General features: G+C 40.9%; 1 protein-coding gene across 1 annotated transcript in view; it reads right to left on the bottom strand.

Annotated features, from left to right (window-relative positions):
* Nucleotides 1-13,846: 13,846 nt before the first annotated feature.
* The window catches only part of ajap1 (adherens junctions associated protein 1), a gene marked incomplete at both ends in the record, with an annotated part of 34,009 nt that continues 32,915 nt past the window's right edge, over nucleotides 13,847-14,940 (bottom strand). The window contains one exon of the mRNA XM_084184522.1: nucleotides 13,847-13,919. Coding sequence (XP_084040648.1) covers nucleotides 13,847-13,919 — 73 coding nt within the window. The remainder of the gene's footprint in view (nucleotides 13,920-14,940) is intronic.

Raw genomic sequence — 14,940 nt, 5'->3', positions numbered from 1 at the left:
TGCACTGCCCGTTTAAGTGAAAAATCTGAGTCTCAGTACAATTCCACCGTGGAATTGCCCGTATACAGTCAGGTCCAAAATTATTGGCACCCTTGGTAAAGATGAGCAAAAAGACTGTATAAAACAAACAATACAAATACTGAGGGGCAATTCCACGACAACGGAATTACGCTTTGACTCTGATTTTTCACTTGTCACTTTTTCAATGTATGCCAAACAAAAACCATTGATTTAAAAGTTTAACAAATCATACAACTGCATGCACAAGGACTACTTTGAACAATTTACATAGACAATTTCACAAAAACACATTTACTGGAAGAACTGTGCCGATACAAAGTTTGGTAACATAATTACGGTCAAATCTCCCTCAGTTTTTTATGCAACCAGGTTTTCTAAAAACTCTTAAATATCTGCTCCGAATTAAGATTCAAAGATGTCTGCAGAAAGAATGGGGTGTCGGCTATGACATGACACCTTGAGTTTAAAAAAAAATATTTTGGTTATTGAACTAGAGTAGGCGAAATGGATTTACATCCGGTAACAGAATAACGGTAACGGAATTACATCATGGGTCCCTGATCTGTACTATACAGAAATGCATAATTATGGATGTGAATATCAATCTCTTCATGGTGATGTATCCTGAATAGGTGCACCAAGGTAGAAATATGCAATATCATTCCTAAATCCACTTCACCTACAGTGTTGCTACTGTGTTGTTGTCATGTGTTGCTGCCATGCTGTGTTGTTGCCTTCGGTCTCTCTTTATGTAGGGTTGTGGTGTCTCTCTTGTTGTGATGTGTGTTTCGTCCTACATTTTTATTTTTAATCCCAGCCCCCGTCCCCGCAGTAGGCATATTGCCCCTTGGTAGGCAATCATTGTAAATAAGAATTTGTTTATATATATTTTTTTTTTTTCATATCTGTGTATTATTCTACACACTGACTATTATTCTAATGAGCTCCACCACCAAACAAGACCACATTTGGTTGGTCCGGACCAGACCAAATCTGAACCAATCATAGACGTCTATGTTTCACAAGTTTGGACATCTCAGTACAGCACAGAAGAGTACAGTAGTACAGCACAGCAGAGTAGAGTACAGTAGAGTACATTAAAGTAGATATGTTCAGTACAGTACAGTAGAGTACAGTACAATACAGTACTGTTCTGTACTGTTCTCTACTGTGCTCTACTGTACTGTACTGTGCTGTCCAAACTTCTATGATTGTTTCAGATTTGGTCCGGCCAGGGCGAACTTACCAAATTTCAAATACTTTTCAACGTCCATGGACGTCCAGTGTCAGTCGGTCCTCAGTGGGGGAGGATGCTTGTTACAGTAAATGGAAAGAGGGTAGGTGGTAGGTATCATGGTAGGTGTCAGTAAGAGCTGGGAGAGGTGACATTAACTGGAGAGAGAGAGAGAAAAAAGAGAGAGAGAGAAAGCAGCAGCGAGAGAGAGGGGTTGTCCAGGCTGTTTTTGGTAACGGAATTACAAGGCACAAGGCAATGCAAGGCAAATGTAACATAAGGCAAATAATCAATCCAAAACTAAATATAAGTGTTGATATTAGTTGGCAGAGGTCTTTACTTCAACATTATTGTGTTTTTATGTATTTCTAATACCTCTTAAATACTTTTTCTGGTAGATGTTAAGACCTCTATTTTCATGTCATCCAACAAATGTAAACACCTGGAGTTTGCTAAACGCCATTTGCACTCGGACTGGAACAGGTGGTATGATCAGATGACCTGAAAATAGAGCTCTTTGGCCACGCACACCAGTGGTGGGTTTGGCGTCGAAGATATGGTGCATATACCTACTGTAAAATATGGTGATGGATCTTTAATGTTATGGGGCTATTTTGCTTCCACTGGTGCTGGGGCCCTTGTTAAGGTCAACGGCATCATGAACTTGATCCAGTACCAGGACATTTTAGCCAAAAACCTGGTTGCCTCTGCTAGGAGGCTGAAACTTGGCCGCAAGTGGATCTTCCAGCAAGACAATAACCCCAATCACACATCAAAATTCACAAATAAATTGTTAATTCACCACAAAATCAACATTTTGCAATAACCATCTCAGTCTCCAGACTTGAACACCATTGAAAAACTGTGGTTTGAATTGAAGAGGGCAGTCCATAAGTGCAGACGAAGGATATCAAGGATCTGGAAAGATTTTCTCCAATATCATCAAACATTTTAGAAAAAGGCTCAGTGCCTTATTGAAAGGTGAGGTATTGAAAAGCGTTAAACAGGGTTGCCAATAATTTTTACCCCTATCTTTCTTAGAAAAACAAAATGCATACAATATATCTCAGTATTTGTATTATTTATTTTATACAGTCTTTTTAGCTCATCTTTATCAAGGGTGACAATAATCTTGGACCTGACTGTATGTATGTCAATAGTGTCATTAGTTCACGCCTGACTTGTTGTAATATTGTAATCCTCAACAATTAATCATATGGTTCAGGTGTGAAAAGGAAACTTGTTTACTTTTGCTCAGAGTTATCCTTTAACCTTGATACAGTACACAGATGTACCCGGTGGTTCCAGTAACTATGGTCGATGATGCGTAACCCGACCAGCCCAGCATAGCTTGGCTGGCTCTGTAGTATGAATCAGGTTTGTAATTGGCAAATAATTTATTGCTCAAAGGGATACTTCAGGATTTTGGCAATGAAGCCTTTTATCTACTTTCCCAGAGTGAGATGAACTCATGGATACCATTTTTATGCATCCAGTTTGAAGGAAGTTAGAGGTAATTTCGCGAGCCTATGCTAACTAGCTTTAGCGCAATGACTGGAAGTCTTTGGTATCTACTAGCATGCTAGCACCTCGTCGTCTCCCTTGTTCCCCTCGGACTCTCTCCCCGGTGGCAGACATCCATTAGTTGATCGCTCCAAAATGTTTGGTCACTTGCAGATTGGACTGTGAATAATCGGAGACAATAATTGAAGACCGCAATCTGTCTTAATGCATCAGAGTTGACTTAAATGACTTGATAGAAACAATAAACAATAATCACTTGTGCTAGTCCTTTGTGGATTGGCTGTTTGGGGCTGTTTGATCCATAAAGCCTAGATTAGAAACAAAGTGGCTCTGCACTTAATCATGTGCAAATGTAGGGCTAAGAAATATATGAATTGTAGTTAAGACTATTCAATCAAAACTGTTTCCCCTGCTTTGAATTGAGTCTTACTTTGTTCGACACTTTAAATAATATTTTCCATATTTACATGATTCAAATTGTGTGTACTGTTGTCGGGACAAGACAAATGTTATTCTTGATTTATCCCAGAAACCCAGGAGCCATTTTTTAAAACCCAGCCTTAACTTTGTTTATACAGGTCCATGACCACATATACTTTAATATTCACAGACTAAGCCTAAGCCAGTCACAGTCACAAGCAAATCAACTCTGACTGGAGTGTCTGAGCTGGCCATGGAACCTCCTTTGATGGGCACAGGTTGCAGTGGGTACTTTATCTCGCCGCACTAAAGTGTCTCTCTGGCAGCAGTTGGCATGTGCTGTCGACCTCATTGATCCAGGCATCTGTGTAGGGCTGCATAATTCTGTTTAATGTATGAAGACTGAGGGGCTCAGAGACTGTCAGAGGGAGTAGAGACTGATCTGCCCTGCCTCATACTAATGCCGCCTGGCAGCCCTCCCTGAGGGGACGAGGGGGAGAGGAGACCAGGGCAGGCAGCAGGAGGACTCACTCTGCCCATGCACATTCATCAAAGAGGGTCTGGAGAGGAGGCTTACGCCCTGCTGATGGTAGACCATGTCTCCATGTGATACCCAATTTACAAAGGCCTTTTTAAAAACTAAAGTAAAATCAGACCATTGTGTCAGGTCGTAGTTCAAGTGGTAGACCGTTGTTCAATCCAGAATCCAGAATAACATTTAGTTAAAATAATGACTGAAATGGAAATGTTGTTTGCAGAAGCAGGAATACACCTAACTTTCTCTTGTAGAAATTATATGAAATTCAGGTACAAGGTGATGACCGTACGAGTTACAGAATATGTTGGCAAAGTTGGCAACAAGAGGCAGGCAAAAAAACTGGAGTGGCTTTTCCACTCGACGGCCAATAATGACAGTATTAATTTAATAAATTAATATTGAAATAAAGATCCAAACAAACATGGGTAGAGCCTGCCAAGCTATAATTAACTGTATTATTAACAGCTTGACTACTTTAGCTATCAAAAAACAAAGGTAGAAATTATAGAAAAAGTTCATTATATTTGTGTGCGTCACATGCTGTCTCCCTTACAGCCCTCTTAACTCATAAACTACGGTTTGTTGATTATTGAGGCATTCCGTACTTAGGCAATACTTTAATCAAATGTGAAGGTACTGTAAACAAACTGATAATACAGACGAAAACCTTGAAAAAAATTTTTTAAAATAATTATTATGATTTCTTGTTTTCTGGGAACGACATTATCCAAATAATTAGATTAGTTATATGTGTGTGTGATTTTATTACATTCTCTTCTTTTTTTGTTGCATTTTACTGTGAATCAGGCAGTCAGTCAGTCAGGCAGGTAGTCAGGCAGGCAGGTAGTCAGGCAGGCAGGTAGTCAGGCAGTCAGTCAGGCAGGCAGGCAGGCAGGCAGGCAGGCAGGCAGGTAGTCAGGCAGGCAGGCAGGCAGGCAGGCAGTCAGGCAGGCAGGCAGGCAGGCAGGCAGGCAGGCAGGCAGGCAGGCAGGCAGTCAGGCAGGCAGGCAGGTAGTCAGGCAGTCAGGCAGGCAGGCAGGCAGGCAGGCAGGTAGTCAGGCAGTCAGTCAGGCAGTCAGGCAGGCAGGCAGGTAGTCAGGCAGGCAGGCAGTCAGGCAGACAGTCAGGCAGGCAAGTAGTCAGGCAGTCAGGCAGGCAGGCAGTCAGGCAGAGCAAACTTCAGGGTAACTAGGGGGAGAGACAACTCCCCTGGGTGTTTTGCTTAGACATTTTTGTTTGAGATGTGGGAGGAAAGGAGCTAAAATGTATGTGGGTACACCTCATATTCAAATAGTTTATTTGTGTTATTAGACAAACTCCCCAGCATGAATTTAGATGGACAGTTTGTGTTGTTTTACATTTTATTAATAGCAACATCAGAGTACTAAATGTACAGAAATGTAAAAAAACTAAAAAAAATTTAGATAATTATTATGATTTCTTGTTTTCTGGGAACGACATTATCCAAATAATTAGATTAGTTATATGTGTGTGTGATTTTATTACATTCTCTTCTTTTTTTGTTGCATTTTACTGTGAATCAGGCAGTCAGTCAGTCAGGCAGGTAGTCAGGCAGTCAGTCAGGCAGGCAGGTAGTCAGGCAGGCAGGTAGTCAGGCAGTCAGTCAGGCAGGCAGGCAGGCAGGCAGGCAGGCAGGCAGGTAGTCAGGCAGGCAGGCAGGCAGGCAGTCAGGCAGGCAGGCAGGCAGGCAGGCAGGCAGGCAGGCAGGCAGGCAGGCAGGCAGGCAGGCAGGCAGGCAGGCAGGTAGTCAGGCAGTCAGGCAGGCAGGCAGGCAGGCAGGTAGTCAGGCAGTCAGTCAGGCAGTCAGGCAGGCAGGCAGGTAGTCAGGCAGGCAGGCAGTCAGGCAGACAGTCAGGCAGGCAAGTAGTCAGGCAGTCAGGCAGGCAGGCAGTCAGGCAGAGCAAACTTCAGGGTAACTAGGGGGAGAGACAACTCCCCTGGGTGTTTTGCTTAGACATTTTTGTTTGAGATGTGGGAGGAAAGGAGCTAAAATGTATGTGGGTACACCTCATATTCAAATAGTTTATTTGTGTTATTAGACAAACTCCCCAGCATGAATTTAGATGGACAGTTTGTGTTGTTTTACATTTTATTAATAGCAACATCAGAGTACTAAATGTACAGAGGACGAATCCGATGAGAATCGCATTTACAGTGCTTGCAAATACAGAGCTTAGAAGTACAAGAGTAACCAAATCAAAATCACCTGTAAATTTAAACATTACCAATAACTACAAAAAGAGATGTGATCCATAAGACACAAAACAAAATGATACAACATTTAGCTGACACAGAAACTGACTGTTTATACAGTCCTTCTGTGTGTGTTTGTGTGTACTACAGTCATAGATAGATCTTATATAAAAGTAACAGATGTACTCATTGATATATTAAACACAAATATAAAAAGTTTAAGAGTCACAAAGTACAAATTTTTCATTTCTATGGCAACAACAAGACTTCAGTCAGGTTCTGTGTAGTAGTAGTATGGATTCTTGTGATTGTTTCGCTGAACAAACTGTTGTTGTGTGCACCTGTGTGAAACACCAGAAAGAAAAATATGTCATCTCAGTCAGACATATGTGTGTGTCTACCATTTAGCTTTGCGAATGATTTCAATACTTGAACAAACATCTTACCAATATCTCTCAGACATATATCAGTTTGGCTTCATCTGCTCTGAGACAGTGACGAGGCAATGCTGAAGCAATGCCTCACTGTCAGGGTTGACTCTGTTCCATTCTGACGACCTGTCCAGTGATAGCACGGCTCAATCGATATATCTCAAATATCAATGTTAAACCAGTCCAGATCAATATACACTCCGTTTTCAAGGCGTCATACTGAGTGTCAGTCTGAGGCCCTCTTTTGTGCAGTGGCATATAACTATGCTCATAGGCAGATGTGTTTCATGCAACCAGACTCCGCTTGACCCAAAATGGCCATATAGGAAATGGTGACGTCATTGAATGATAGTTCAAGTCATTAACACTATTGACAAACACTGGTGATTATGTCAGTACAATAGTTCTTATGAATAGAAAAATAAAAACATGATCTGCGAGGAGAATTGGAGCCCTCCTCTTTTGATACAGTTTAAGCGCACAATACGTGAAGTCATAATAACATGATGAGGGAAGCAGTTTTTGAATGAACAACCCTGTGTAAAGCAAAAATATACACCCAAAAACAACCCAAACACCACACATTTATCCCCTTTCTCTAAGTATTTCAGAACAACAAGGAGTCTCAGTACCCCCCTGTACCGTAATTAGCCTGTGGCCAGAAGAATTCCAGTGCTATCAATCAGTCGTTGCTAGGCTACTCACAATGTTCATTATGATAATATGTTCCCCATCAGTATAGTGCCATATTGAAATAGCTTAAGACTGAACCCCCTGGCCTGTGATTAGACTAAGACACAATACAGATTGATCATGCTAGTTCTGGATCCTATCTCATAGATAAAAAATAAAAAATAAAAAAACTATTGGGCTAGTAAGACGTCAGGTAAACATGGAATTGACGTTCTGAATATGTCAATAGGTTGCAATCAATACGACTGATATACTGTATTATTAACATGAAGCGAAATACAACAAAATATGTGTGTGACACCTCCTTTCATCTTGCTGATGGCACTGACTGCATCCTTTCATTAATTGACAGTTAGTTTTTGTCATAGGTGACACATTGGGGACATGGTGTACTATAAGTGTCACAGATCACTGAAGAGACAGCTAGAGCACATACAGTCTGTCTCTTATGTAGATATTTGTTTGCTCACAAAAGGTGTTCAGTCTCATATTTCTCTGATCTTACTGCAACTCCATTAGTCATTAGTCATCTTCACACAGTCAAGTGAACTGCCTCAACCACTATGGGCTAACTGTAAAATTAGCAGATAAGATATAGAATAGCTCTGTTATGTCCGTGTTACCCACAATGTGAAAAATAAATAGGTTTTGCATGATCCAGGTATGTTCTTTCATGTTCCCTGATTTTTATCATAACGTCATAACGTTGCAATTACCTGCCACAAGAATTGATATATCCCCTCAAGCATTTGATGAAAAAGGTCAATTTTACAAGGAAACTTGAGGTAAAATGTGGCGGAAGCATGAGTGTACTGTGAACGCGTTAGTGGACTACTGCACAGGTATGCTTCAGTGAATCATATTCTACATAACATATTGAGCAGAGAAGCATGGGTGCTGTTGTTGGCACTGATATTTCACACTGAGGGAAGAACTGAACTGAGGGAACTGAGGGAACTGAGGGAAGCAACTGTGAGTTGCTTATGGCAAGTTACATTTACTTTGCCATTCCAGTGCTAGTTTAGGTACTGAAGTGATGACCCTAAAGCCAGGTACACACTACGTTTTTAAGTCCTATGGGCGTATTACCATTAATACACCTTCAAATTAGTGGCTTCGGCTATTTCAGCCACACCCGTTGCTGACAGGTGTATAAAATTGAGCACACAACCATGCAATCTCCATAGCCAATATTGGCAGTAAAATAGCCCGTACTGAAGAGCTCAGTGACTTTCAACGTGGCACCGTCATAGGATGCCACCTTTCCAACAAGTCAGTTTGTCCAGAACTTGACTGGCCTGCACAGAGCCCTGACCTCAACCCCATCGAACACCTTTGGGATGAATTGGAACGCCGACTGCGATCCAGGCCTAATCGCTCAACATCAGTGCCCGACCTCACTAATGCTCTTGTGGCTGAATGGAAGCAAGTCCCCGCAGCAATGTTCCAACATCTAGTGGAAACCCTTCCCAGAAGAGTGGAGGCTGTTATAGCAGCAAAGGGGGAACCAACTCCATATTAATGCCCATGATTTTGGAATGAGATGTTCTACGAGCAGGTGTCCACATACTTTTGGACATGTAGTGTATTTCAAGACACTTGAGACAGTTCTGCTATTAATGTTGCAAGGTGCAAGACTTTCACATGTAACAATTTCAAAGTATATTAGGAATTTAAGAAATGCGCATTGGGGACAATGCTTGGGAGGATATACATACATCTGAGGCTTGTAGACAGCACTTGAGAAATGGTGCCCCTGATATTCCTATGATGTCCCAAACTTCCTTTAGAATATTGAGGGGAAAATAGTGTAGTATGTAGCTGGCTTTAAACAACCATGCTGTATCTAAAAATCTGATCATGAAGATGTTCATGAAAGTGGAGAATTGTGTGGCAAAACATCAGTGGTGTTTCAGTCATCATCATATGAAAGAAAGACATAATAAGTACATACCCAATACATTTCAGTACCAGCATAACCAAAACAAACCAAAACATAAAAAATCCTTGTTCATGTACCGTAATTTTCGGACTATAAGCCGCGCCTTTTTTCCCATTTTTCGACCCTGCGGCTTATATAACAGTGCGGCTAATCTATGGATTTTTACAGCTAATGGCCACTAGAAGACCTCCTAAATCTATGGATTTTACAGGTTACAGTCCACCAACTTTAACTCTATGGGCTCTATGACCGGTCCGCGCCCCCCACCTTTAAGCGGCGGGCTCCAGCAGGAAAAGCTGGAGGCCGGAAAAGAGTGAGACAGGTAGTAAAAGTGGAACCGAGAGTGGTACGAGAGACAGAACGAGAGACAGAACGAGAGCAAGACAGACAGACATTATGAGAGCGAGACAGTTTGTCTCTTTCCCGACAATCCCCTCTGTGCACGAACCCTTACATATGGTAATTAAACATTAAAACACCTGTGGCTTATAGTCCAGTGCGGCTTATATATGTACACATCATTCAATATCATTCAATTTAGCTGCTGCGGCTTATACTCCGGTGCGCCTTATAGTGCGGAAAATACGGTACTTGTTCTCTGCAAATGCAAAGGGGAGTGAAATATATACCCTAAAAACCCCTTGAACCCTTAATCTTGTTCTGTTTACTACTGTACTTCTTTCCGATAATTTATATGTGGTTTCAACTCATGCTAAATAGTATGAGGTCATAGATCTAATAGTTTTCCCTGCCTTTAAAGAGAAAAATAACACATATATCTAGGTCTCTAGAGTGGTTACATGTAGTTTTAAATATTACAACAAAAATGAACAAAAAATAAACTCAGTCTAACTTTCTCTCATAACAATTATTGTTGGGTTTACATTACTTCCCCTTTTCACCATGACTAATCATATTTCCAGAAGCAAATAGATTTCATATGAAAATGGTGTGTCAGCATTTGATAATTGCGCATCTTCTACCAACCAAACACCAAGCATCAGCACGCCGATTTCATCATAGTATACAATCAAAAGACCTTCTCTTCCTGGGCCGTAGCTTTCTTACTTCTCACAACTTTTTTCAGTATGTGAAATATTGCAGTGTCTATTTAAGTATTGTATTGGTTAGTTAAATATATAATACAGGTACTGCTTGAAAGTGCAGGTAGGAAGCTTGGCACAAGGTTAGTTTGTGTTATGAAAGAAATACAGTAGTTACACATGTAAACAAAGACACTATCCCCGACCTAGCCGAACCTTTCCCAAAAAGAGACAGGTCTTTAAAAATAGAACATACCTGTACACAAATAGAAGTAAATATATAGAAAATACATTTACACATGTATAATATACAGTTTAGTAACCCTCTTGACTATTAAGATAACACTCTTCATTCAAAAAATATATGTTATGTTGACGCAACTTGGTCTCAGCGTACATGTTGGGATGAATTGGCATGGTCATTCATGGTGTTTTGGCGTGTGAGTGGAGAGTGGTGTACTAGGAGTCACAGTTGCATCACAGCCACTGATCCAAGGTCAGTTCTTTACCCCTCCAGTTACATAAGCTTATGATTTAGTGATTTAGGATCTGAAAAAGGGTCCACCTCTACATTGAGCTAAGGGAACAGAATAGCTGAAGCCTGAATCTTGTCCATCTCATTGAGTAAATGCAGATCTCAGCCCACACCCGGGCCAGAATCCAGTCCATCTTTAAATCTGTACATATTGCTGTCGACACAGAATAATTGCAATCACGTGTTGTTCTTTTTTGTGCTTTCTACCAACCCACTAGCGTAATGAAATGTTTTGTGTTATGTCCTTGTGTCCTGTCTCACTAATAGTGGAATTGTATTAACTAATCAATTAATTAATGTATTACCTGTGGCCCAGTCTTCTCGATTCCGATTGGCTGCTCCTAATCCCCCTAGTTCCGCATCTCATTGATGATGCTGGAGGTTTTGACGAGGCTGATATTCCGCAAATTCGCATCCATCAGCAACCCTCAGGAACCAGGAAAGAACATGCCTGTTTTTCACTGTACTGCACTTGACATGAAAGAGGGAGTGTATTCCTTCATATAAGTGAGCTTTAGGGAGGAACATTGTTATATATGGTTGTGTTTGCATTCACAGCACAAGATATACAGCTAATTTGGACCTAATTTGGAGGGATACTTTACCATTTTTATTCAGATGTTCTGTTCATTTCCATTTCTTGATTTGCATGCATTTCTGAGATTATGGTATAGAAAAGACTACTTCCGATTGTAAATACTTCTCACACAGGGCACCATTTGTAAAGGTGTTTGATGATAATATGATAATTCCAATTAGCATGGGCTTGATAAATGCAACACTAAAAGGTATTATTATTCCCCCAATAATACACACAAATGACACTTATTAGTGGCCTTAGAAACATTGTTTGATAAATCTGACCCTTGGTTGTTTTAAGACTAATTATTATTATTTTTGCAATTAGACTATGAGAAACAGTAGGTAAACACTGAAAATGTATATATAGTTGAGAGGAGATATTCAATATTTCTCACTTACTGTAATTGCAGAGTTAGAATAATTATATTCTTACAAGTTAATTCTAAATTCCACCCTTGTGCGGTACCGCTCATATCCTACCACCACTCATAGTAACACATAATGTCTTATCCCTTGTGAATAATGCTTGGGATGGAAAATGGAATGAAGACTTGTGTATTGGACACTGACCTGAGGCAGTATATATGTAAACACACTGCTAATCCTCTCTGTTTGCCTTAGCTACCCTGATTCAGATAGAACTGAACACAACAGGACATATGGTATGCAATGTTCGACAACCATTGTGTATTAAGCATAATACAAAACCTCTGAGAAAAAGGACATTCCGAAAGGGTAATTAATCTGGGCTTGGATTCGATGAGTGTTTTGAATTCCCTTTGCTTCAATCTCTGATTGGACTGTTAATGGTGTTCCGCTGTCCAAACATCATGTGGCATGGGAACTGCACTGTTTGGGTTGTGACTGACCTCTTTTCGTGTATAAAAATAGACAGACTACTCTGGTTTTAAAATGGGACATAGTAACAATGCATTAAATGTAGGTGTTGACTAAAGCATGTACTGTTTTCTTTTCTTTCCCCACTTGCCCTCAATGAATAGTGCTTCATATTATAAATATTTTTTGGACTTTGGAACACAATTCTTACAACTATTTCAGAAAACATATTCAAATACTTTTAAACATTTTTTTTTTTCTCACTTTTCTTTAAAAAAAGATGGAGTTAGGTTGATACAGGGTTAATATTGTCCATGAATTGTTGTCTAAAGTTCCTTCTGTACAGATTATGGCACATAGTGGCGTAATTGGCACATTGTTCAGTAATACAGCTCAGCTTTTTCCATTGAGAGCAGCTCCTCCAAGTCTCCTAGCTCTCCAAGAAACCTAGTCCTCTTCAAGGTGACGCTGACGTAGATGGTCTTCTCCGGCACATCCAGTAATATAGTTATATATTAACTCTAACTAGATATCTAAATGAACACAGGTCTCTGGAAAATAGTTTGGAGTGGCAGCGGTATGGCTGCTTGGTTTGTCATCATTTATAGAAAAATAAATATCTTAATCTGTGTCCAGAGAGAGAGTTCCCACTACTTTACAAAATTGGCCTTCGTTTGAGTCGCTTCTTTCTCTTGGTTGGAAAAGTTTACCAAAGGATCCTGTGGAGAAAAATCAAGACATTAGTAAATGAAATTGTCAGAAGAGCTGTAGAAAACCAATAGCAGTAGTTAAAGCAAAATAAGCATGTGTCAAACTCAACATTGAACACATTCATTTTTTAACTAGGCAAGTCAGTTAAGAACAAATTCTTATTTACAATGACGGCCTACACCGGCCAAACCCGGACGACGCTGGGCCAATTGTGCGCTGCCCTATGGGACTCCCAATCACGGCTGGTTGTGATACAGCCTGGAATCGAACCAGGTGGTCTGTAGTGACGCCTCAAGCACTGAGATGCAGTGCTTTAGACCGCTGCGCCACTCGGGAGCCTACAGTATGTGCCATAACTGCCAGTTGTAAGTACCATGTCACAATGTGCACCTACACTGCAATTACACTGTTTATGCCCATCTAACTACCATGGCTCTCCATGGTCTTTAAGACTGCAGTGCTGGAAGGAAGAACTGGGGCGTTTTAGTTCTTTCTCTGACTGAGACCAATGTCCGTACAGACGATGGTCTTGGACCTCTTACTCCAGCTAATGTTCCTGCAGGCGTTCTATTCCTTTTCAAATCTGGGTCAATAACAGACGTGTGGCCCCCTGGGCTTTTAGCCACACACTGGGCCAGAGCATGTGTTTAACTTTCACGCTTGGAATTTCAAATGGAGGCAGTCCAGCTAATCGGCAATGCATAAAAAATGCAGGAAAGTCAAGTGAAAGTGGCTCTTTCACATAACAAAACATTGAAACAATATTTCACTGGCCGCATGAATGAGGGCCACAACCCCATAAATGCGTAATATTTTTCATAAAGGTTAGGTTGTCGAAGGGCATGAATCAAACATAATTGTATTATAATGGCTAATGAATGACCTTTAGTGATCTTGCCGTTAAATTACATTTTTCCGGGCAGTTTGTGAAAAATCCTCGCCGAAATAACAACCATAAGCCATTTCCCTTCTATTCCCAAACTGGGACACTATCACCACAGGGATCAAGGTGGGGAAGGCTCAGGAAAGGATTTGCAGGGGGGAAAGTGGCATAGTACCCACCAGAGCATAAATTCAGGAAGTCTGTTCCATCCATGTGATGTAAAAAAGCCTTCAGTTAGTCAGCAGGAGATCTCGAACCACTTCTCTGACACAAAGGCCACAGGAATCAGCTGCCTTTCAATGGGAGAAGGTCTGTAGGACAAAGGATTGAGACACAAAGATAGTGAGAACCTGGGTCCAGGAGACACTGTTATAGAGGTATTTCGCAAGGAAAACAATACCACTTACAAAAAGGGGATTTACGCCATTTAGGGCCAGGACTTTTTCCCAAATACGTGATTTTACCAGGAGAAACTTAATGGAGTACTGTTCCAATTTGAGAAACAATATTACAGTTATTGATCAAAGATACAGTAGGTCATTATTACTGTGTTACTTTTGTTATCATTCCCTTCCTATTAAAGTTATTATTTGTGATGATTATTCTATCGTCCTCTCACCAAGTTCCTGTTTAAGCACGCACGCCCTACTACTGACCGTGTTAGTTGAAAAATTGCAGAAGCGTTTAAAACATTGTTTCTCAGCGTGGAAGTACTCCCATTACTTTGATTTGGTAGGATGACAAAATGACAACAATATAACTGTAAAATGTAAACTGTGCCCAGGAGAGCACAGAAAGCACTGCGTCATGAAAGGAACTTGACACAGTCACGAATGATCTGTTTAGTGTGTTATCACACTATTGGTGGTTTGTTGTGACCAAGTGTTGGTGCTAAACGGTGTGTTATTGTTATTGGATGCTAGCTTGCTAGTTAGCTATGGTGTCATAGTTGGCTAGCTGAATAAAGTGGGTTGAGTCTATTCCTTTAAACATTGAACCGCTGTGGTTCACAACAATTCTGATTTCTAAAGGCGGAAGTTGGGAGAGTTTTTGTTCGGGTGGTTCAGTGAAACAATTTTAGTTTCTGAGGTAGACGTTTTTGGTGAGGGAGGCCCTGCTCTCTCCGCTCCCAGATGCTTAGCTCATTTCATTCCGATCTCCTCTGCATTTTTGTAGCCATTTGCTACAGCCTGTCAACTATGCCTCTGCCTATCCCTGTTCTCTCCTCTCTGCACAGGCTACACAAACGCACCACACCGCGTGGCTGCTGCCTCTCTAACCTGGTGGTCCCTGCACGCACCACCCACGTGGAGTTCCAGGTCGCAGGCAGCC

This window comes from Coregonus lavaretus (genome assembly GCF_964263955.1).
Source record: "Coregonus lavaretus genome assembly, chromosome: 20".
In the NCBI taxonomy this organism is placed as follows: Eukaryota; Metazoa; Chordata; class Actinopteri; order Salmoniformes; family Salmonidae; genus Coregonus; species Coregonus lavaretus.
The sequence above is the reverse complement of the archived record's forward strand: the minus strand, read 5'-3'. Positions and strand labels throughout refer to the sequence as shown.